Below are 24,278 nucleotides of genomic sequence, written 5' to 3'. Positions count from 1 at the left end.
TTTTTAGAAGATGTTGTTTTCTGTATGCTAGCTATATATTTTGTCAGCTAGCTTTATGTTTATTTAGTTTTTGTGCTTAGTTAACATTAGATTTAATAAAGTTTATGTTCTGTTTGCTTAATATTTAGTTTTATGTTCAGCTGGGCAGCAAGGTGACTTCATGTTTAGCTCTGTTGCGCCACAGTGAGAAGGTCTTGGGTTCACATCCTGGCCTGGTCGTTTCTGTGTGGAGTTTGCATGTTCTGTCCGTGTTTGTGGGATGCTCTGGCTTCTTTCCAAAGACATACAGGTTAGGTAAATTGGAAATTTTAAATTGGCCACAGGTGTTTAACGTGTTATCCTATATGTCAGACTGGCACCCTGTCCTGGGTGTAGCCATACCCCACCTCTCGCCCAACGGCCGCTGGGATACCCTTGACCTTCTGTGACTCTTAATTGGATTAAGCTGGTGTAGAAAATTAATGAATGTTCAGCAAGCTTTATGTTCTCTTACCTTTTGTCTTTCATTACACATTAATCACTTCACATTCAGCTACTCACATTGATAATATATTTACAAATGATATCGATACCAAAACACTAAGTGGCTTATTAATTAATGATATTAGTTACCATCCATCCATCCATTTACTTCCGCTTTATCCGGAGTCAGGTCGCGGGGGCAGCAGCTCAAGCAAAGCCGCCCAGACCTCCCGATCCACACATACCTCCCCTAGCATCTCCGGGGGAACCCCAAGGCGTTCCCAAGCCAGCCGAGAGATGTAGTCCCTCCAGCGTGTCCTGGGTCTTCCCCAGGGCCTCCTCCCGGGGAAGTGATATTAGTGACCATTTACCAATTTTTATTGTAACTGATTTGAAGTTTAATAAAAAATGTACTGAGAAAAAACAATATTGCAAGCGCCTGCAATCTGAAGAAGCTATCGGTGCCTTAAAAAATGATTTACTTTTACAGGATTGGAATCCCATTTACAATAAGCAAGATGCGAATTTAGCATATTCCGAATTTGAAAACATATTTCTCAATATATATAACAAAAATTGTCCAGTTATACAGTATAATAAAAATAACTATAAAGCTAAATCATGGATAACAAAAGGTCTTCAAAAGGCGTGTAAAAAGAAAAATAGGCTATACAGAGAATTCTTTAAAAGTAAATCAAGAGAGGCAGACGTTAAATGTAAGGACTATAAAAATAAACTAACAACTATTATGTGGAACTGTAAAAAATCATACTTTGGAAAAATACTAAACGATAATAAAAACAATATAAAGGAAAGATGGAAAATATTGAATAGTATTATAGCAAATAAACCCAAATCAAATAACTACCCAACATACTTTACTTATAACAACAAAGATGAATATAACATGAGCCAAGTAGTGAATAGTTTCAATAAATTTTTTGCTAATGTTGGGCCAGATCTGGCAGCTGAAATCCCACACAGTACATAGGAAAATCAGCAATTAATTGCTAGAAATCCGCACACAATGTTTCTCAGTCCAGTAGATGAAAGGGAAATTATTAACATAGTTAGTACATGTAAAAGTAAAAAGTCAGTGGATCATAATGATGTACATATGTCCTTAGTAAAGCGAATAATTACTGAATTCGCAAAACCATTATCATATATTTTTCACAAATCATTTCAAACTGGGTTTGTTCCTAACAGTATGAAAGTGGCAAAAGTGATACCTTTATTCAAATCTGGCAGCAAGCATCTTTTTACTAACTACAGGCCCGTGTCTCTACTGTCACAATTCTCAAAGATACTGGAAAAACTCTACAACAGCAGACTGGATAAATTTATAGATCGACACAGCGTGCTTGATGAAAGTCAATATGGTTTTAGAGCAAAAAGGTCCACGACACTGGCATTGCTTGATTCCATAGAAGAGATCAATAAACATGTCGACCAAAGGGTAATAGTTGCAGGTTTATTTATTGACACAACTGATCACAATATATTATTTCAAAAGTTGGAACTGTATGGGATCAGAGGGGTTGCTCTGAGTTGGATTAAAAGCTACTTACAAAACCGAAAGCAGTTTGTTAAACTCAGGGAATACTGTTCTTCATATCTGGACATCATTTGTGGGCTACCACAGGGTTCTGTGTTGGGCCCAAAATGATTTATTTTATACATTAATGATTTATGTAAAGTCTCAGATCTCGTTAAAACTGTGCTCTTTGCAGATGACACAAACCTGTTTTGCTCAGGGGAAAATCTGCAACAATTATTATCTGATTTAGGAACAGAAATGATAAAGTTAAAGAGATGGTTTGATATCAACAAATTATCATTCAGTTTGTCTAAAACTAAATTGATGTTATTTGGAAATGATAAAAAAGACATACAAATTCAGTTAAGCTTGAATCTTCGACTGGACTGGGTTGCTTGATGCGAGGACGTTTCGCTTCAAATCGCAGAAGCTTCCTCAGCTAAAATTCTTGCTCTGGTGGTCTGACTTCTGTCTTGACTCTTGTAGAGAGTCTTCTCTACAAGATTCAAGCTTCTCTACTATGGAAACCACCTGGACAACTGAGAGCCTACACAGAAAAATTCAGTTAAATATACATGGGGTAAACATAGAACGTGTCAAAGAGAATAAGTTTTTAGGTGTCATTATTGATGAAAAAATTAATTGGAAAACTCATATTCAGCATATTCAAATGAAGGTATCAAAAAGTATTGCAGTATTAAATAAAGTAAAGCATGTTCTTGATTGCAGAGCACTACATACTCTCTATTGTTCATTGGTTGCACCCTACTTGACTTATTGCGCTGAAGTTTAGGGCAACAGTTACAAAACTACATTGCAGCCATTATTCATTCTTCAAAAAAGAGCATTAACGACAATTCAGAATGCAGGTTATCGAGCTCACACCAACCCACTGTTCATTAAATCTCAAATATTAAAACTTAATGATATGATTTCGTTCAGGACTGTTCAATTAATGCACAAAGTGAAAAATAAACAAGTGCCCTTTAGAATTCAAGAATATTTTACTGAGAGAGAGAGAAGGAAAATATAATTTACGGGGCTTGTATCATTTTAAAATTGCTGGCGCTCGGACGACCAGGAAAGGTTTCTGTGTCTCCATGTGTGACCCTAGATTATGGAATAACCTGACGGATGAACACAAACGATGTCCAAATATCAGTCAGTTTAAAAATCAATATAAAAAAATGACATTTTCAAGATATGTATCTAATGAAGTACGATGAGTTTTGTGTTGTCAGTTGTAATTGTGAACTTGTTCAGTAACATTCATTTGTGTATGTGCATGTATGTATATGTGTGTGTGTGCATGCCATAGGTATTAAAGGCACTGCACTGCGGTGGTTTGAATCATATTTATCTAATAGATTACAATTTGTTCATGTAAATGAGGAATCTTCTTCACAGACTAAGGTTAATTATGGAGTTCCACAAGGTTCTGTGCTAGGACCAATTTTATTCACTTTATACATGCTTCCCTTAGGCAGTATTATTAGACAGCATTGCTTAAATTTTCATTGTTACACACATGATACCCAGCTTTATCTATCCATGAAGCCAGAGGACACACACCAATTAGCTAAACTGCAGGATTGTCTTACAGACATAAAGACATGGATGACCCCTAATTTCCTGCTTTTAAACTCAGATAAAACTTAAGTTATTGTACTTGGCCCCACAAATCTTAGAAACATGGTGTCTAACCAGATCCTTACTCTGGATGGCATTACCCTGACCTCTAGTAATACTGTGAGAAATCTTGGAGTCATCTTTGATCAGGATATGTCATTCAAAGCGCATATTAAACAAATATGTAGGACTGCTTTTTTGCATTTGTGCAATATCTCTAAAATTAGAAAGGTCTTGTCTCAGAGTGATGCTGAAAAACTAATTCATGCATTTATTTCCTCTAGGCTGGACTATTGTAATTCATTATTATCAGGTTGTCCTAAAAGTTCCCTAAAAAGCCTTCAGTTAATTCAAAATGCTGCAGCTAGAGTACTGACGGGACTAGAAGGAGAGAGCATATCTCACCCATATTGGCCTCTCTTCATTGGCTTCCTGTTAATTCTAGAATAGAATTTAAAATTCTTCTTCTTACTTATAAGGTTTTGAATAATCAGGTCCCATCTTATCTTAGGGACCTCATAGTACCATATCACCCCAATAGAGCGCTTCGCTCTCAGACTGCAGGCTTACTTGTAGTTCCTAGGGTTTGTAAGAGTAGAATGGGAGGCAGAGCCTTCAGCTTTCAGGCTCCTCTCCTGTGGAACCAGCTCCCAATTCAGATCAGGGAGACAGACACCCTCTCTACTTTTAAGATTAGGCTTAAAACTTTCCTTTTTGCTAAAGCTTATAGTTAGGGCTGGCGCTATATAAATAAAATTAATTGATTGATTGATTGATTGGTGCCAATGTGTCATCCCTATAGGGCTCTATAACGGTTGATCATACAGGGTGCCCCTAAAATTGCACATCCCCCTTAAATCATATTAGATTCAGTTAACGTGCCCCAAAAGGTTCACATCTTACAATGCAGAAGAGTATTGGACATGGATCAGTGAGTATTGGTCCACAAAAAGCGGAAACCCTGTAGGAAGTGGTGGGTGCGCAACTGTCATGGACCTTTTCCTGGAGGCCACGTTTCCCTTGAACAGTGTGTTCCCATATTGGCAGCAACAACACAGTAACACAATTGTAAAAATTCCAGAATCACTCATCCTGAGAAGGAACGCGAATCCAATTTGTCTTTTCCTCGCGGTGCCACATAACTGCCAAATATAAAACTAAATGATTCAAAGTAGCCACATACACTCAATAGAACCAGAGTCAAACTGCAGTAAAAGAGGTGGGTTTATATCAGGTTGATATCATTTTATTAGTGATCATCACCAGCTGTCTTGGGAGTCGGCACTATTCACTGGGGAACATGTGAGCAACCTTGAGCCACGGTTTGGGGATGGACCACTTTGAGGAGGATCTGAAGATTTTCAAGGCTCACAGACGAGCGTCGGAACTGGAATAAATGGAGAATGTGAATAGATGTGGGATGATGTCCTTTTGCATCACGACTGAATGCAAAACTTGTGCAACATGTGCAGTCTGTGTTGGAACGTTCAAACTCCAGAACATGTCTGTGAGATGTGGGGCATCCTGTGGGGTGGGGGGTGCTTGAAGATGCATCAGGGTTGGGGTGATCATCGATTGACTAACTAAATGCGGTACATTTTGGTGGGATTCTAACCTTCACCTCCAGGTTGTCATTGTGATTGTTTCTGTCGTAACACGTACCGACAGTTCTTTACTTTATTTTGTTAGTGTGGTCAAACAGTAGCAGAGGGTCACCACAGTCTTCCTTCTTTCAGTTATTTTCTGATGCTTATCTGGGTCACGGTGGCAGCAGACCAAGCAGCTCACGCCAAACTTACCTATCTTCAGTCAAGTCCTCTAACTCTTCTTAGGGGATCCTGAGGTGTTCCTAAGCCAGCTGGGAGATGTAATTCCTCCAGCATGTCCTGGTCTTCCCCGAGGCCTCCTCCCAGTTGGACATACCTGGAAATGTGGTGAGGATGCCCCCAGTTTTCTCCTGAGGGGCATCCTCACCGCATGCCCGAACCACCTCATCTGGCTCATTATGGTGTGAAGGAGCAGCGGCTCTGTTCCAAGGCCCTCCCAGCTGTTTGAGCTTCCAAACCTGTCCAGAGGGACTTAATTTCTGCCACTTGTATCTGCGATATTGTTCTTTTGGTCACTACCGAAAGCTCATGACCCCGGGTGCGGATTGGAGTGTAAGTCAAGAGCTTCGTCTTCTGACTCTACTGGTGGTTGGCTCTCACTGCGGTATTGTATCACTTCCTGTTCCGGAGCACAGCGGTGTTTTTCTGTATCTGGTAGCTGTTTAATCTGCGCAGTTAGATTGATCTAGTTATCTAGATTACGATTTGTTTCCCAGTGTAATCTTTACGTGCCTTAACTAAAGCACTCCTTCTGCTGAATCACCTCTAAATTATTTACACATTATTCACTTTGCGTGTTTTTAGGAATCCGCTAGCTTAGCGCAGCTACTAGCTCTTAGCCGATTTAGCATGGCGGCTTCTCCTGTCTCTCCCGCACTTTTCTGCTCTGGGTGTGAAATGTTTAGTTATTCCTCGGCCTCCTTTAGCAGTAACGGTACTTGTAATAAGTGTAGCTTATTTGTAGCTTTGGAGGCCAGGCTGGGCGAATTGGAGACTCGGCTCCGCACCGTGGAAAATTCTACAGCTAGCCAGGCCCCTGTAGTCGGTGCGGACCAAGGTAGCTTAGCCGCCGTTAGTTCTCTTCCAGCAGATCCCTAGCAGCCGGGAAAGGAGGCCGACTGGGTGACTGTGAGGAGGAAGCGTAGTTCTAAACAGAAGCCCCGTGTACACCGCCAACCTGTTCACATTTCTAACCGTTTTTCCCCACTCGACGACACACCCGCCGAGGATCAAACTCTGGTTATTGGCGACTCTGTTTTGAGAAATGTGAAGTTAGCGACACCAGCAACCATAGTCAATTGTCTTCCGGGGGCCAGAGCAGGCGACATTGAAGGAAATTTGAAACAGCTGGCTAAGGCTAAGCGTAAATTTGGTAAGATTGTAATTCACGTCAGCAGTAATGACACCCGGTTACGCCAATCGGAGGTCACTAAAATTAACATTAAATCGGTGTGTAACTTTGCAAAAACAATGTCGGACTCTGTAGTTTTCTCTGGGCCCCTCCCCAATCGGACCGGGAGTGACATGTTTAGCCGCATGTTCTCCTTGAATTGCTGGCTGTCTGAGTGGTGTCCAGAAAATGAGGTGGGCTTCATAGATAATTGGCAAAGCTTCTGGGGAAAACCTGGTCTTGTTAGGAGAGACGGCATCCATCCCACTTTGGATGGAGCAGCTCTCATTTCTAGAAATCTGGCCAATTGTCTTAAATCCTCCAAACCGTGACTATCCAGGGTTGGGACCAGGAAGCAGAGTTGTAGTCTTACACACCTCTCTGCAGCTTCTCTCCCCCTGCCATCCCCTCATTACCCCATCCCCGTAGAGACGGTGTCTGCTCCCAGACCACCAATAACCAGCAAAAATCTATTTAAGCATAAAAATTCAAAAAGAAAAAATAATATAGCACCTTCAACTGCACCACAGACTAAAACAGTTAAATGTGGTCTATTAAACATTAGGTCTCTCTCTTCTAAGTCCCTGTTGGTAAATGATATAATAATTGATCAACATATTGATTTATTCTGCCTTACAGAAACCTGGTTACAGCAGGATGAATATGTTAGTTTAAATGAGTCAACACCCCCGAGTCACACTAACTGTCAGAATGCTCGTAGCACGGGCCGAGGCGGAGGATTAGCAGCAATCTTCCACTCCATCTTATTAATTAATCCAAAACCCAGACAGAGCTTTAATTCATTTGAAAGCTTGACTCTTAGTCTTGTCCATCCAAATTGGAAGTCCCAAAAACCAGTTTTATTTGTTATTATCTATCACCCACCTGGTCGTTACTGTGAGTTTCTCTGTGAATTTTCAGACCTTTTGTCTGACTTAGTGCTTAGCTCAGATAAGATAATTATAGTGGGCGATTTTAACATCCACACAGATGCTGAGAATGACAGCCTCAACACTGCATTTAATCTATTATTAGACTCTATTGGCTTTGCTCAAAATGTAAATGAGTCCACCCACCCACCACTTTAATCATATCTTAGATCTTGTTCTGACTTATGGTATGGAAATAGAAGACTTAACAGTATTCCCTGAAAACGCCCTTCTGTCTGATCATTTCTTAATAACATTTACATTTACTCTGATGGACTACCCAGCAGTGGGGAATAAGTTTCATTACACTAGAAGTCTTTCAGAAAGCGCTGTAACTAGGTTTAAGGATATGATTCCTTCTTTATGTTCTCTAATGCCATATACCAACACAGTGCAGAGTAGCTACCTAAACTCTGTAAGGGAGATAGAGTTATCTCATCAATAGTTTTACATCCTCATTGAAGACAACTTTGGATGCTGTAGCTCCTCTGAAAAAGAGAGCTTTAAATCAGAAGTGCCTGACTCCGTGGTATAACTCACAAACTCGTAGCTTAAAGCAGATAACCCGTAAGTTGGAGAGGAAATGGCGTCTCACTAATTTAGAAGATCTTCACTTAGCCTGGAAAAAGAGTCTGTTGCTCTATAAAAAAAGCCCTCCGTAAAGCTAGGACATCTTTCTACTCATCACTAATTGAAGAAAATAAGAACAACCCCAGGTTTCTTTTCTGCACTGTAGCCAGGCTGACAAAGAGTCAGAGCTCTATTGAGCTGAGTATTCCATTAACTTTAACTAATAATGACTTCATGACTTTCTTTGCTAACAAAATTTTAACTATTAGAGAAAAAATTACTCATAACCATCCCAAAGACGTATCGTTATCTTTGGCTGCTTTCAGTGATGCCGGTATTTGGTTAGACTCTTTCTCTCCGATTGTTCTGAGTTATTTTAGCCCTACCATTATTTAATGCTTTGATCTTAAATATGATCAGTCTATCTTTGTTAGTTGGCTATGTACCACAGGCTTTTAAGGTGGCAGTAATTAAACCATTACTTAAAAAGCCATCACTTGACCCAGCTATCTTAGCTAATTATAGGCCAATCTCCAACCTTCCTTTTCTCTCAAAAATTCTTGAAAGGGTAGTTGTAAAACAGCTAACTGATCATCTGCAGAGGAATGGTCTATTTGAAGAGTTTCAGTCAGGTTTTAGAATTCATCATAGTACAGAAACAGCATTAGTGAAGGTTACAAATGATCTTCTTATGGCCTCGGACAGTGGACTCATCTCTGTGCTTGTTCTGTTAGACCTCAGTGCTGCTTTTGATACTGTTGACCATAAAATTTTATTACAGAGATTAGAGCATGCCATAGGTATTAAAGGCACTGCGCTGCGGTGGTTTGAATCATATTTGTCTAATAGATTACAATTTGTTCATGTAAATGGGGAATCTTCTTCACAGACTAAAGTTAATTATGGAGTTCCACAAGGTTCTGTGCTAGGACCAATTTTATTCACTTTATACATGCTTCCCTTAGGCAGTATTATTAGACGGTATTGCTTAAATTTTCATTGTTACACAGTTGATACCCAGCTTTATCTATCCATGAAGCCAGAGGACACACACCAATTAGCTAAACTGCAGGATTGTCTTACAGACATAAAGACATGGATGACCTCTAATTTCCTGCTTCTAAATTCAGATAAAACTGAAGTTATTGTACTTGGCCCCACAAATCTTAGAAACATGGTGTCTAACCAGATCCTTACTCTGGATGGCATTACCCTGACCTCTAGTAATACTGTGAGAAATCTTGGAGTCATTTTTGATCAGGATATGTCATTCAAAGCGCATATTAAACAAATATGTAGGACTGCTTTTTTGCATTTGTGCAATATCTCTAAAATTACAAAGGTCTTGTCTCAGAGTGATGCTGAAAAACTAATTCATGCATTTATTTCCTCTAGGCTGGACTATTGTAATTCATTATTATCAGGTTGTCCTAAACGTTCCCTAAAAAGCCTTCAGTTAATTCAAAATGCTGCAGCTAGAGTACTGACGGGGACTAGAAGGAGAGAGCATATCTCACCCATATTGGCCTCTCTTCTTTGGCTTCCTGTTAATTCTAGAATAGAATTTAAAATTCTTCTTCTTACTTATAAGGTTTTGAATAATCAGGTCCCATCTTATCTTAGGGACCTCATAGCACCATATCACCCCAATAGAGCACTTCGCTCTCAGACTGCAGGCTTACTTGTAGTTCCTAGGGTTTGTAAGAGTAGAATGGGAGGCAGAGCCTTCAGCTTTCAGGCTCCTCTCCTGTGGAACCAGCTCCCAATTCAGATCAGGGAGACAGACACCCTCTCTACTTTTAAGATTAGGCTTAAAACTTTCCTTTTTGCTAAAGCTTATAGTTAGGGCTGGATCAGGTGACCCTGAACCATCCCTTAGTTATGCTGCTATAGACGTAGACTGCTGGGGGGTTCCCATGATGCACTGTTTCTTTCTCTTTTTGCTCTGTATGCACCACTCTGCATTTAATCATTAGTGATCGATCTCTGCTCCCCTCCACAGCATGTCTTTTTCCTGGTTCTCTCCCTCAGCCCCAACCAGTCCCAGCAGAAGACTGCCCCTCCCTGAGCCTGGTTCTGCTGGAGGTTTCTTCCTGTTAAAAGGGAGTTTTTCCTTCCCACTGTAGCCAAGTGCTTGCTCACAGGGGGTCGTTTTGACCGTTGGGGTTTTACATAATTATTGTATGGCCTTGCCTTACAATATAAGGCGCCTTGGGGCAACTGTTTGTTGTGATTTGGCGCTATATAAAAAAAAATTGATTGATTGATTGATTGACTCAGCTGTGAGCCATTCAGCTCTTTCTTCACCACAACGGTCCTACACAGTGTCCACAGGACCTCAGACACAGCACCCATCAAAGACACTTCTAACTGTAACCCAAAAAAATGCCTGAGGGAGTTTTTCTTGTCACTGTTGCAAATGTGCTTGCTCAATGGGTGGGTAAGATTTAAACCTTGCTTGCGTGCGGCACCTTTGGGTGACCTATGTTTTGATTTAACACTTTATAAATGAATTGAACTTGTGTTGTCATAAGCCAGGAAAATTAAGTTATTAATTTGATAATTGATTTGTTCCTTTCTTTAAAAAATAAATCACAGTTGATGCAAATTCATAGAGATATATTTGGACACTTCAATTAAAAATAGAATAAAATAAAGTAATGTTGACCCACTGAAGAAAATCATCAAATGCTCCATATGGATTAAATTTTGGGGTTTCTGACGTTTTTCACTCTATTGTACGATGATCAGGTCGTCTCTACCAAACAGCCTTGAGATCAGAGAACTGGCCGACGGTGTTGAGGGCGTGTTTGTCCTGCGACGGCTCGTGAAGAGGACCAGATTTGGGCCTTTTGAGGCAAAGAGGGTCCCCCACCTGGAGAAGGAAGGAGCGTTTCCCCTAAAGGTGCACCTTCACTGACACAGTAGAACCAGTACAGTCTAATCGGCACTCCTTACCTTGTGTTCAGCTTTAATTCTTTCTCCAGCTGTTGTTTCACATCCTGATTAAAATTCTAATAACTGCCTGTGAAACACCTAATCTACAGATCTTCCAGAAGGACAGCGTGGTGGTGTGTTTTGACTCCAGCAGTGAAGAAGATTGCAACTGGATGATGCTGGTTCGACCCGCCACCAGTCATGAACACCAGAATCTAACGGCGTACCAGCAGGATGACGATGTGTACTTCAACACCTCCCAGGTATCTTTGTAATGTACTTCCTGGACGGATCTCGTATGGGCTGCTTTCAGCCCCCCTGGTGTGCGTTTCCCCACAAAATAATGGATTACTTTGGAGTTGTGGGTCCTATATTTCATTTTGGAACCTGATGTGTGGAGAGTTTTCTGCTCCAGTCTCCGCTGTTTGCTTCCCCAGGATGTGCTCCCAGGAACAGAGCTGAGGGTCTGGTACGGTGCGTTCTATGCCAAGAAAATGGAGAAGCCCATGCTGAAACCTCCAGTTCAACCGCCACCGCCTCCACCAGGTAGATGACATCACAACACTGTTTTTTGTTGAACTAGTTCATTTGAAATGCTTCAGTAATCCCAACAACCTGCAGTGTACAGTGGCAACAGTGCCAGCTCCTTTTTCTCTGTCCTGGTCAAATCTCATTACCTCAAGCAAAATGTAAAGTGAGATTTTTGCATGGAATTTCCTATCAAGACATATGACTGGACAGTTACAAGTGGGCTTGGCTAAGCAGGCAGGGTTAAAGCTTTGATGCAACCCTGAATTTTAACTGGAGGATTAGTCTGTCTGACTGTTAATTAGAGCTGCTACAACTATTAATCAAAAGTGTTTTGATAATCACTTAATCATTTTGTGTTTTTAAGGCAAATGCTGTGATTTCAGCTTCTTAGGGCCCTGTCCCACTGGCGTTTAGGAGGATTTGCGTATGGATTGCACACAAAATTGGCTCATATTCGCTTAACATCTGCAATATGCGTGAAACATGCTTGTTTGAGTCAGCTGGCACCCGCACACGTCTGCAATTATCTGCAGAGGCACGTTTTTCCGTTTCCAGGATTTTTGAGCTGCACAAAATTTTAGCTGCAGATGAAATCTGCCTTACATATTCCATACATACACCATACATACATATACATACTCAATCTATGCGCTGTATATTCGCCATCATCTGCTGATATCCGCAACTGACAGGGATTTGCAGCTTGGCAGCGGACTGGGACAGTGTGTAAAACGGATATTTTGTGGCGCCCATCACGTCCACATCACAAACTAAAATAAGTTGTAGCGACTGCATACAGACTGGCCACGAATAAAGCGTTTTTATTACGTCTGCTTGGCATCTGATTTGTGGAGGATGCAAATCAGATGTGCTGTGTTCACAGCTGGACACTGTTCTTTGTTCTACCGGCTGCCACGCGCTCTGCGCTGGATGCTGTGTATATAAAATAAGTATTTCGTGGCAGATTAATCATTTTATTCTGCAAATTGCCTGTTGAAAACAGCTCTAATTACCGCCTGATCACAGAGGAAGCTGCAGCTGGAGCCGTTCGCGAATGGCTCCAGCTGCAGAAAGCATTTTGAGACATCTAAAAAGGTAATTATTTGACTTGGTTACATTGTCAAGGCTTGATAAAACAGTTGCGTGTTTTTTCCTTCTTGTCTGCAGCTGTTACAGTATTTATTCCTGTGTTTATAACAGATTTAACTTGTTATAATCGTTGAGACGAGCTGCGCTCTGATGCGATCCGCTGACGTCACCACTCACCCTGTTCACTGCTTCTTTACTCCAATCAACTTGTCCAAGTCCAGCAAACTCTCCAGAGGCTGTATTGGTGTGAATAGTGATGCTGACAGCCGAGTGCGCTTCTTTTATGAGCACAATGCAGATGCTGTGCACGCGCAACACATGCGCGATGCATTCATAATACACCCGTAATACTGCCGTGATAATCGCAATGCGTCGGATCCGTTTCCTCACTACATGCGTTATACAACCGTGATTGTTCATCATATATTCGCTATATATTATTAATATATCCATAATTCATACTGGGACATTTGTCATTTTTGGCCATTTTTGTTGCGGATGACAACGAACACCTGTACTTTGTGTACTCAATTCATGCGAAATTAATCCTCTCCCCAGTGGGACAGGGCCCTTAAATGTGAAAATTTGTTGGTTTATTTTACTAATTTGTTTTTGTTTGTTTTTATTTTTTACTCCTCTTTGGTAGTGATAGATGCAAACAAAAAAAGATATTTAAAGGCATCATCTCAGTCTCTGTTAAATGCTGGTCAATATTTTTCATCATCTTATGACATAATATGTATATGTTGCGGACATGAACGAGCAAAGCTCTTCAGCATCTCACCATGTCATTTAGGTCCTTCAGAATTTTTTCAGTAAATGCTCCTGGAGAGCATTAGCATGGCTAAAAATCTTCAGCTTCTGGGGGGCTTTGCGTCTGACATGCCTGGAAAAAAGTTAGGTGGATTAGAACTTTTTGTGGAACACAGCACCAACTACTGTACAGGAGGGACCTATCAGTCAATATGTGTCAGCGATTTCAAAATGGCTCTTTTCAACCAAACATGCGGTGCCGTGATATGTCAATCATCTGGGTGGCACCTGGGGTATCCAATCAGATTTCAGGGGAGTCCATTGCAACTCAGGTACACCCATGGCAAGAAGTGTTTGACATTTCCTGTTTCACTGTGGACTCAGAATTTAGCACTTGAGTTCATTTCCTGATTTTTCTCCTCCTTAGTCGCGCTTTGTGCTTGAACATAAAACAACTACATTAAGCTCAATATCTAAAATAAATATCTTTGTAAAATAACAGCCTGTTAAAGTTCAGAGTTCTCAGGTTCTCTTTATGTGATTTCTGCTTCTGAACATCACTGCAGAGTTTCTCCACATCAGGTTTTTTTAAACACAGGTGCAATTTTTTTTATTCCGTTCATTCATATATTCTCATTTTTAAAGGAATTTTGACCATTTATTTCATCTCATTAATTCAGTATAACTGTCACCGACACATGCACACGGTGTGAACAGGACATACCATCAGAACCGTTCAGGGAGAAATAAAGGCAGCCCCACAGTTTTGTTTGTTTTTTAACATGTTGCTTCTCCCTCTGCTCTGCGCGCGCGCTCACTCTGCACTGACTGAAGCAGCTCATACCCCTCTCCCCCCTCCTCGCAGCCAGCCGACTGCACACGCACACACAGACAGCTGCCCACTATTTTTTCGACCGTCTTTTTTGAAAATTGACCGTCCAAATGACGGCTTGACGGCTTGCTGCCTAAAACCCTGCTTGCCACTGAATTCCCGCGAGATCCCATGAGATCACATTTATTGTCAAACCAGGAAATGTTCAACATTTGTTTTGTTTTTTTTGTTTTGTTTTTTTATTTAATGAGACAAACAGAAAGTTACACAGAAACCTTACAGATCAAAACTAGGGGGAATTATGTATTTTTAAAAAGCACTTTTCAAAGTTTAACACATTTGACATTTCCTGTTTCACCATGGCACTTCCTGTTTCAGTCTCAACTTGCCACTGAATTCCCATGAGATCTCTTGTCTTGTCAATCCTGGAAGTGTTCAAAATTTGATATTTACTGTTTCAGTGTTGGCTCAAAATTTGGCATTTCCTGTTTCCGTGTGAACTTGCCACTGAATTCACGTGAGATTCCACAAGATCCCGTCTGCTGTCAATCCAGGATGTGTTCAACATTTGACATTTCCTGCTTCACTGTGGGCTCAAAATTTGGCATTTCCTGTTTGGGACTCAGTATACCATGAGCGACTTGACAACTAATCAGTTGATTATCTTCTCTATTAATCGATTATGAAAATTGTTAGCTTCAGCCCTGAAGTTAATTTTGTGGCCTGCTTTGAAAGGTCAACCTCCTGTAAAATGACTCCGTTGGGGGATTGGTTAAAGATACAACTATCGTTACTAAAAAACATTCATTTGAACTTGTAACTTCCTGTTGGTTACAGGGCTTCTGATCATGAGTGACCTTGAAAGGTGACACACTAGGTCATAGCTGTGTAACAGTTTGGAATCCGTATGATTAAACATGGCATGAAGGGTATGTGTTCATTAAGGATACTAATAATAATATTCATACAGCACTTTCAAAACAAAAAATACAAAGTGCTGTACAATTCACAGTTAAAAATACTATAAAATTACAACAAATGTTTCAGCAAATTTAAAACAAAAGCCATACACATCATCCATACCAAGGAAGTTATTTAAAATGAAAGGCATCAGAGGGCTGGTGCAAACCTTACATGATCTGCTCACTGGGACATATCGATGTCTGATTGTTCATGTTACCAATCAATCACAGATATTTTCCAGATCAATATGAACTTGAAATCATCTCACTAGCCCTAAATGACGTACGTCTGTGAACTGGTGTTGCAGACCGAACGGTCCCCTCTAAAAATTGGTCCGCCCTGCCTTCACTGTGCATGAATCTGGGACTGACTCTGAGACTGAGTCTCTACACCCAAAGTGATCGAAGGGAATAATGTGATTATTAACCATCAGATGACAAATTAAAACCTCTTAAATCATTCTAAAGTCAGTTTGAAGCAGAAATGAGGCGATAATCGCCTCACTTTGTTCCTGACGCTCCAGAATTAAGTAGGCGCAGCAGACGTGCTGCACTCTGATGGGTCCCCTGTCTTTTATGATGAAATAATGCTGAATTTATGTGGAAATGATTGTTGAACAAAAGCTTCAGATATCTGTCGCGAAGATAGATGATGACTGGAGGCAGTTTTAAGCAGAAACAAGGTGAATCACTGCTGACGCACCGAAATGATGCATGCACAGTGAAGGCAGGGCGGACCGATTTTTAGGGGGGACCATTCGGTTGGCAACACCGGTTCAGGCAGCCACCAAGAGCTGCAGCACATTTGCACCATATCCCTTAAAATGTTTCCCATACCCAACACGCCATCATCACATGATCTTTGTCAGCTCATAAATGTGCTTCCTGGCCTCATGCACTCCACTGGAAACATCTCCGTGCACGTGTAGCTTCCTGCTTGCATTAACTCTCTTGTATCATCCACATGTAGGCTCCTCTCTCCACAGTCTGCCTGTGTGCAAGTTTAGGTTTGACACATTATCTGCTGAAATCATGGCTGAACAATAAAGTCTTATTATTTTTATTTCAAACACATACGATGCTAAAATGTTGCATGCTGTGACTCTCCTCTGTTGACATCAGGCCATGTGCTGAGCCACCTCGATGATGTGAAGACTGCGCCAGTGTTTCCTGCTGACCCGCTCCTGCCCCCGGAGGAGAGCCTGGTCGTTCAGAAGGAAGAGGAGCATGATGCTCCTACAGCTCTGTCAGCCCCAAAGAAAGCACGGAACCGGGAGAGGAGAGCCAAGGGGCGCAGACCTGGTGCCAGTGTAACTTTGAAAAAACACAAAGGTGAGACTGACCCAGTCTTCAGTGAAACATGGGGGTCTGGTAAACTTTGCACTGCTGGAGTTAATTCTTTATTTTCTTTTTATGGAATAAAATATTGAGATGTTACCGTTTTGCAACAGCTCTGAGCAAACAGGAAACATTACAGGATATTTGGAGATTCCCTTAGTTCATCAGTTATTAAACTTATTATTAACTTGTCACTCCAGTGGAGTTTTTCAAGCTCCCTTGAGAGCAGAAGGACCCTATGGCCGGATAGGCCAAGGGGATGCCCACGTTTCATCTGTCTGCAGTAGATAGATGGTTATTTTAGAGATGTGGGGGTGGCCTGGTTGTCTCCCTGGGAAGTTGTCATCCAGGATCCAAGACAGTTCCAGTGTGTCACAGATGCAGTGAAACATGGCACCAGTGCATGCTCCCAGACTTGACTTGAATCCAGAATCCTGGACCAAAATCCTGGCTTTCAATCACTTCCTGGACTCATCCATCAGAGGTCTATCAGTATGTGGATAAGGGTTCAAACTTGTTGAGAGATTCACTTATCTCAGCAGTGACCTTTGTGTCTCTGGGAGCTTAGCCTTTGAGATTGAGAGAGGCCTAATAAGATCTTATCCAGTCTTGAGGTCACATGATGGATGTGTTTGATGATGCTGATGTCTTTGCAGAAAAACAAAGGTCCCAATCTTTAGCTTCCAGGTGTTTCCAGTCTTGCTGTATAGTTTTGAGCCCAGTGACTTGAGGCATGTGTTTGGTAAATAGTCTCCTCAGAGAATCCTTGAGCACTGCTGGAATAACTGTCAGTAAACATCAGCAGTGACAGTGTGGTGCACTTCTCTGAGCAGGATCCAGTGTGCCAGTACCCTAGTCCAGAGGACCCCAGCAACTGCAAATGGGCACGGGGATGCCCATGTGCCACCTAGCTGCAACAGATGGCTAATATCAGGGGGTAGTGATGGGCCCATTGTCTCCCTGGATTCAGGGTGGTTTCATAGTGTGGTGGTTGCAGCAACACACCACACCAGCTCATGCTCCTGGACCAGAACTGCAGATCTAATCCAGAGTTTAGTGCAACTGCAGTAAACACAACAGACACGGGTCACTTTTTTACTCTGGTACTGCTGCCAAGTATCAGAGCGTCCTGAGGGTGTGTCCCTTTAACTGAACAGCACAATGTAAGAAAGAGTACATTCATGACAGGTATCAAGGCCTTCTGGGAAACTTAAGTAGTTTTTCAACATGTCTACCCTTTTTATAGCAAACAAGAGTTTTACACATCTTCTGAACAGGGGTTTGTTGCTCGTTGAAACATAATTACCTCCGCCAAGGAGGTTATGTTTTCAGTCGCGTTTGTTTGTTTGTTTGTCTGTTTGTCAGCAGGATAACTCAAAAAGTTTTGAACGGATTTTGATGAAATTTTGTGGAGTGGTTGGAAATGACAAGAGGAACAAGTGATTAAATTTTAGTGGTGATCCGGATCACGATCCGGATCCCGATGCTAACGCGTTAGCATGTCTATGGCATTTTCAATGTTAAAAGTTAGCATTAAGCAGTTGCAGCTGTCATCACATTCGGGTGCATTTGTTTTCAAATTGTAATATTTCTTAAATTTATTTTTGTTTATATATTAATAATCTAATGATTATTATATACAATTTTAGAGAAAGAGACAAAAGAAATAGATCACTGTGCCAAGAAGGGAATCTCTGTAGGGTCAGTGACCCTATGGCCTTGTTTGGAGAAGTGTTTCATAAATGTTAAAACATTCATATATTTGCAGTTTAGTTGAATAATAAATTGAATTTTGTCTCTTATTTGTTTTTGTCTGTAAGCACATGCAATATCAATATCAGTGCTCAGATGACAGTAGCTTCTGGGAAAGGTGCAAGTTGCAATAAACTGTGATGCCAAGCGCTAAGGATACATGCTATCCAGTCACAGCAGATGAAACTTTTTTACTACTGAGCAAACATCATTGTTAGACTTTTTTAGGTTCAATGATTCCACGGCGTGTAGATGTTATGGCGTCAGTGACCCCATGACCTTGGCGGAGGTTTGCACTCTGAGTGCTTCTAGTGTGTATATAAATTAGGATCCATGTTTTTCTGAGATCTGCTGCATTAACTGTGAAGCAGTGTGGTGTTAGTTTAGTTTGGATTAAAAAATAAAAAATGACACTTTCACAGTCAGTGACTGACTGCCAGCTCATAACCAAATCCTTCAGCACAGCACAGAGTGAGTGCTTCTTAGCTGACAAGGTAAAAATACAGACTGAGACCATTTATACGCAATGCAGTGCTGCCACCTTTTGGGCAATAGGAATAATAATTAAACTTAAAGCTTAAGAAACCCTTCAGTTCATTTCAAGATGCACATCAGGTATGTTTTCTTTGAATATCATTTAGCTTTTTGTAATTTGTTGTAAATAATAATCAACTGGTGGAGAGTCGTTAACTGGATCCCTGATGGCGTCTTGTCACAGATGTGAAGCCTCCAGTGGAGAGATCTGAACCGACGTCCTCAGAAACTGTAACAGAAATAAACAGCGTGCCGACCAGCTCGGATGCGCGAGCTGTTCTGAAGAGACACAGAAGTCATGACCATAAGCGGGTGTATCGCTGTTCCCTCTGCAACAAGGTCTTCCAGAACAGCAGCAACCTCAACAGACATGTCCGGTCTCACGGTATGACGACACCGAACAGGTGACGCTAAATCACACTGCAAGTCCAGAAACATTTGCCTGAGTTCCTCACATATACTTTGGCTGATTTCCACCAAACCTGACATGTAGATAATGGTCAACCCCAGAATTGCCCTTAAAGGGTTTGTTATGGAAGATGTCAAGCTCAGTGGGGTCAAAGGTCTACATTTTTCCCATTTGTCACTTTGCTCCAAACTTGGCACACATATGGAGGTGGGTTCCAGAAGTGACCAGCAAGGTCAGATTTGCCAAAGGTGGATCTTCGAGACTGAGGTCATGTCTGCCTGATTGTTGGGCTCCTTCCAGGTCATTTTGCTGATTTCTAGCAAACTTGGCGTGTCAGTGAAGGTTGACCCCATAATTGCACTTAAAGAATTAATTTTGGCAAAGACAAAAAGGAATTTGATTTTCTACCCAATTTGGACCAAATGTGGGACATATTTAGGTGGATTCCACAATTGAACCGGCAAGGTCTGCCAGAGGTCAATTGTGTGGCTGAAGGTCAAGGCCATTGGGGTTAAATTGCTGCATCTCTTAGTGTTTTCACACCTACGACTTCAATTCTGTCAACTGAGATCTTTCAAGTGGTTCTTAAATTGATGTCATCCTTTCCTGAGGTTGTGTAAAGTGCTGATGCGTGTGGATGACTAAATTTATATCCCAGGTGACAAACTGTTCAAGTGTGACGAATGTGACAAGTTGTTCAGCCGTAAGGAGAGTCTGAAGCAGCACATCTCGTACAAGCACAGCAAGAACATGGTGCGTAACGTCCTGCACCAGCCTAATCATAGTCGCCTACTGCTTAATGTGTTTTAAATTCCTTTATTTTGTGCATCCAACAGTCAGATGTGGACTATAAGTATAAATGTAACACTTGTGAAAAATCCTTTCGCCTGGAAAACGCCTTAAAGTTCCACAACTGCAGAACAGGTACGACAGCAAGTCTCCAAAGTGTTTTAAAATGTTTCTGATCCAAGCCACATTTCTGTTCAGTTTGCCTGTTTTCTTTTGTCTTTTCTCTCCAGATGACAAGACATTCCAGTGCAATATCTGCTCACGGTTCTTCTCAACTAACAGCAACCTGTCCAAGCACAAGAAGAAGCACGGTGAGAAGCTCTACTCCTGTGAAGTCTGCAACAAGATGTTCTACCGCAAGGATGTGATGCAGGAGCATCACAGGAGACACGGCATGGGTGAGTCCTACAGGGACACGCAGCTCGGCTCCACCTTGATTTTTCTCTGAGATACAACAGTCCATCTAGTTTTAGATTATTATCCAAAACAAAACAAACCGGTTTAATGTTCACTGAGGGTGGAAAAAAGCTGAATTACATACAGTATGTCTTGAAAATGACCAAAGGTTTAAAGCCCGAAAGAAGACCAAGGCATCCGAGGTATCCAAGGCTGCCAAAGCCAAGTCAGTTAAAAAAAAAATGGGGGGAGGAGTCCTTAATGTGCCTTAAGGCCAAGGCTGAGCATCAAAGCATTACAACACTGAGCATTAAAGAAGAATGTTTGGCCTGAAACAGCACATTTTGGACTTGCACCACAAATCTCCTTGTCTGGAGACACGCCCACATTGTCGGTGGAAAGCAGACCAAGTACACTGCAACTGCAGTGTCGCAGTCACGACACGACACACCTGCTACATGTAACGCCATAGTAGAGAAGCTTGAATTTTAGCTTCCTCAGCTAAAATTCTTGCTCTGGTAGTCTGACTTCTGTCTTGACTCTTGTAGAGAAGAATAAACCAGAAGCCAACAAAAGCTGGAGTTTTTTAACCTAACCTAACTGCAGTTGCAGTGTCGCAGTCACGACACGACACACCTGCTACATGTAACGCCATAGTAGAGAAGCTTGAATCTTCGACTGGACTGGGTTGCTTGACGTGAGGACGTTTCGCTTCAAATCACAGAAGCTTCCTCAGCTAAAATTCTTGCTCTGGTAGTCTGACTTCTGTCTTGACTCTTGTAGAGAAGAATAAACCAGAAGCCAACAAAAGCTGGAGTTTTTTAACCTAACCAGACCCCACCTACCAAGAGGCTGACTGCTATAGGCTAGTGACTAAACAATAGCTCTAATTAGCACCTATTGTGCTCTAGTTAGCACACTCCTAATGACAGGACGGAAGCCTCCCCTGATGGCTCCCTTGACGACTCTCTCCTGATGACGTGAATGACTCATTACCATGAACAAAAGACTGAAACTGCTTTGACCTGAGTACCACATTGTAAACGGGACAAAGCGTGTCTGAGACCCGCTCCGCGGTTAAGGCTGGGTTTCAACTGTTTTACAAAGAATGCTTCCTTGACACCTCTCTCAAACCATTTCTTCTCTCTGGCTAAGATGTTAACTTCCTTGTCCTCAAACGTGTGGTTAGTGTCTTTCAGGTGGAGATGAACTGCAGACTGAGGTTCACTGGCGACCTCTCTGCAGTGCTGGTATAGCCTCTTGTGTAAAAGTTGCTTCGTCTCACCTATGTAGTGTTCATTGTTGTGTGGGCCGCTGAAGAGGAGGTACTGCTGGCCCACCACCACCAGAGGGCGCCCTGCCTGGAGTGCGGGCTCCAGGCACCAGAGGGCGCTGCCGCCTTATGGGAGTAGCCTGGGTGACAGCTGTCACCCATCACCAGACTCAGCTGTTCCACTCAGCACAGAGGTATATCAGGAGGACGGCGTCTCCACCTCAGTGCCGAGATATCGCCTTACGTTAGAGGTAACGTTCTCTGCGTTAATATTCTGATTAACTGGCTAAAAGATTTGTTAAACCTTTGCAGGACAGCTGGTTATTGTGAGCTAAATTGCTTGGAGAAGTACTCACCTTTCTGCAGTATTGACGTGAGGTGGAGTCAGCTTCTTCCCTCTCTGTGTACTGGGTGCAGCCGCATCCACACCTGTGTGTTTGTTCTCTTGCCAGCAGTACCGGATCCGACGAGCGGAGGCAGTGGCCACCTGGGAATTCGGGACTTGGCGGTTCCAGTATTTCCAGGGTTCGGTGGCAGGGGAAATCTGGGTGGTTCCGGCTCGACTCGGACGGACGTCTCCTACCTTCGAGCCTGCCCACACAACACCAGTGGAATTCGGTGTAAACCCAGATTGTCAATTGTTGTATTGGTTGTGTATTTTCACGACAGTAAAACTTGTTATTTACTTTCTCCATTGTCCGTTCATTGCGCCCCCTGTTGTGGGTCCGTGTTCCAACACTTTCACAACAGTTCATTACAGTTTTCCTGACATCTGATATGATACACTACATTGCTCTGTTTGTAACTAGGGATCCTGTCCTTAGGGTGAACTAATTTCTGTCTCAAAGTGTTGACCGGTTTAAAGTAAACTGGGATTTTGTGCTGTCTGAAGATCCTCTGTAGTTTTTCCCCTACTCCTGCTAAATAAGGGAGAGACACTCCTCTTCTTCTTGTCTCCGTCTCCTGATATAATGATATAAGAAGAAAATCATTAGCTGCCTCCAAAACCTGGAGAAAAGGGACTCATCGACAGGCAGACATACTACAGACTGTACCCGGGGGACGCCACTCCATGCATCTATGGACTGCCCAAAATCCACAAACAGGACGTGCCATTCAGGCCTATTGTATGTAGCAGATTCCATCACATACAATTTGGCCAAGCACCTCAAGTGGATTTTGGCTCCTCTAGTGGGTAACTCAGACCACCATGTGGAGAACACACAAGATTTTCTGAACAAAATCAAGGACCTGCAGCTGGAGGCAGATGAAACTATGGTGTCATTTGATGTGACTTCGTTGTTCACCTGCATCCCCACCGCTGAGGCCGTCTCAGCTGTGAGGCAGAGACTGCTGGAAGATGTGTCTCTACCTGAAAGGACCAAACTCACACCAGACCACATCTGCCAACTCGTGGAGATCTGTCTTAACACCACGTATTTCCTGTTTAGGGGGAATTACTACAGGCAGATCCATGGTTGTGCGACAGGGTCTCCGGTATCCCCCATTGTGGCCAATCTGTACATGGAGCGAGTGGAGAAGACAGCCTTGACGTTGTTCACGGGCATCTCTCCCAGTCAGTGGTTCAGATATGTCGATGACACATGGGTTAAAATCAAGCAACAGGAGGTCGAGGACTTTACAGAACACATCAACTCGGTGGACGCCAATATCAAGTTCACACGTGAGGATGCCAGAAACAACCATTTAGCCTTCTTGGACTGTGATGTTACGATTGGAGAGAACAGGCAGCTCCAGACGGGTTTACAGAAAACCCACTCACACTGACCAATATCTGCTCTTTGGCTCAAACCACCCCCTTGAACACAAGCTCGGGGTGATCAGGACTCTTCAACACAGAGCCCTACAGGTGCCCACAACTGCAGAGGGAAGGGCTAAAGAGCAACAACTTGTACGGAAAGCCCTCACAGTATGTGGGTACCCACGTGTGGGTACCCACGTTGGTCCCTGGACAAAGTGCAGAAGTCCCAGAGAACAAAGAGACCAGCTAGACAGGAGACGGAGACAAGAAGAAGAGGAGTGTCTCTACAGAAAAACTACAGAGGATCTTCAGACAGCACAAAATCCCAGTTTACTTTAAACCGGTCAACACTTTGAGACAGAAATTAGTTCACCCTAAGGACAGGATCCCTAGTTACAAACAGAGCAATGTAGTGTATCATATCAGATGTCAGGAAAACTGTAATGAACACTACATAGGTGAGACGAAGCAACTTTTACACAAAAGGCTATACCAGCACTGCAGAGAGGGCACCAGTGGACCTCAGTCTGCAGTTCATCTTCACCTGAAAGACACTAACCACACGTTTGAGGACAAGGAAGTTAAAATCTTAGCCAGAGAGAAGAAATGGTTTGAGAGAGGGGTCAAGGAGGCATTCTATGTGAAACAGTTGAAACCCAGCCTTAACCGCGGAGCGGGTCTCAGACACGCTTTGTCCCCTGTTTACAATGTGGTACTCAAGTCAAAGCAGTTTCAGTCTTTTGTTTATGGTAATGAGTCATTCACGTCATCAGGAGAGAGTCGTCAAGGGAGCC

The 24,278-nt window shown here is 42.3% G+C and overlaps 1 protein-coding gene across 1 annotated transcript in view; it reads left to right on the top strand.

Moving 5' to 3' along the window:
- The window catches only part of prdm15 (PR domain containing 15), a 108,580-nt gene that overhangs the window by 14,050 nt on the left and 70,252 nt on the right, over nucleotides 1-24,278 (top strand). Inside the window, exons 3-10 of the mRNA XM_034179018.1 lie at nucleotides 10,879-11,032; nucleotides 11,175-11,327; nucleotides 11,502-11,610; nucleotides 16,354-16,563; nucleotides 19,040-19,240; nucleotides 19,923-20,017; nucleotides 20,101-20,188; nucleotides 20,284-20,451. Coding sequence (XP_034034909.1) covers nucleotides 10,879-11,032; nucleotides 11,175-11,327; nucleotides 11,502-11,610; nucleotides 16,354-16,563; nucleotides 19,040-19,240; nucleotides 19,923-20,017; nucleotides 20,101-20,188; nucleotides 20,284-20,451 — 1,178 coding nt within the window. The remainder of the gene's footprint in view (nucleotides 1-10,878; nucleotides 11,033-11,174; nucleotides 11,328-11,501; nucleotides 11,611-16,353; nucleotides 16,564-19,039; nucleotides 19,241-19,922; nucleotides 20,018-20,100; nucleotides 20,189-20,283; nucleotides 20,452-24,278) is intronic.

The sequence above is a fragment of the Thalassophryne amazonica genome, chromosome 9 (genome assembly GCF_902500255.1).
Source record: "Thalassophryne amazonica chromosome 9, fThaAma1.1, whole genome shotgun sequence".
In the NCBI taxonomy this organism is placed as follows: Eukaryota; Metazoa; Chordata; class Actinopteri; order Batrachoidiformes; family Batrachoididae; genus Thalassophryne; species Thalassophryne amazonica.
Note: the sequence above shows the minus strand (reverse complement) of the source record. Positions and strands in the feature narration are given on the sequence as shown.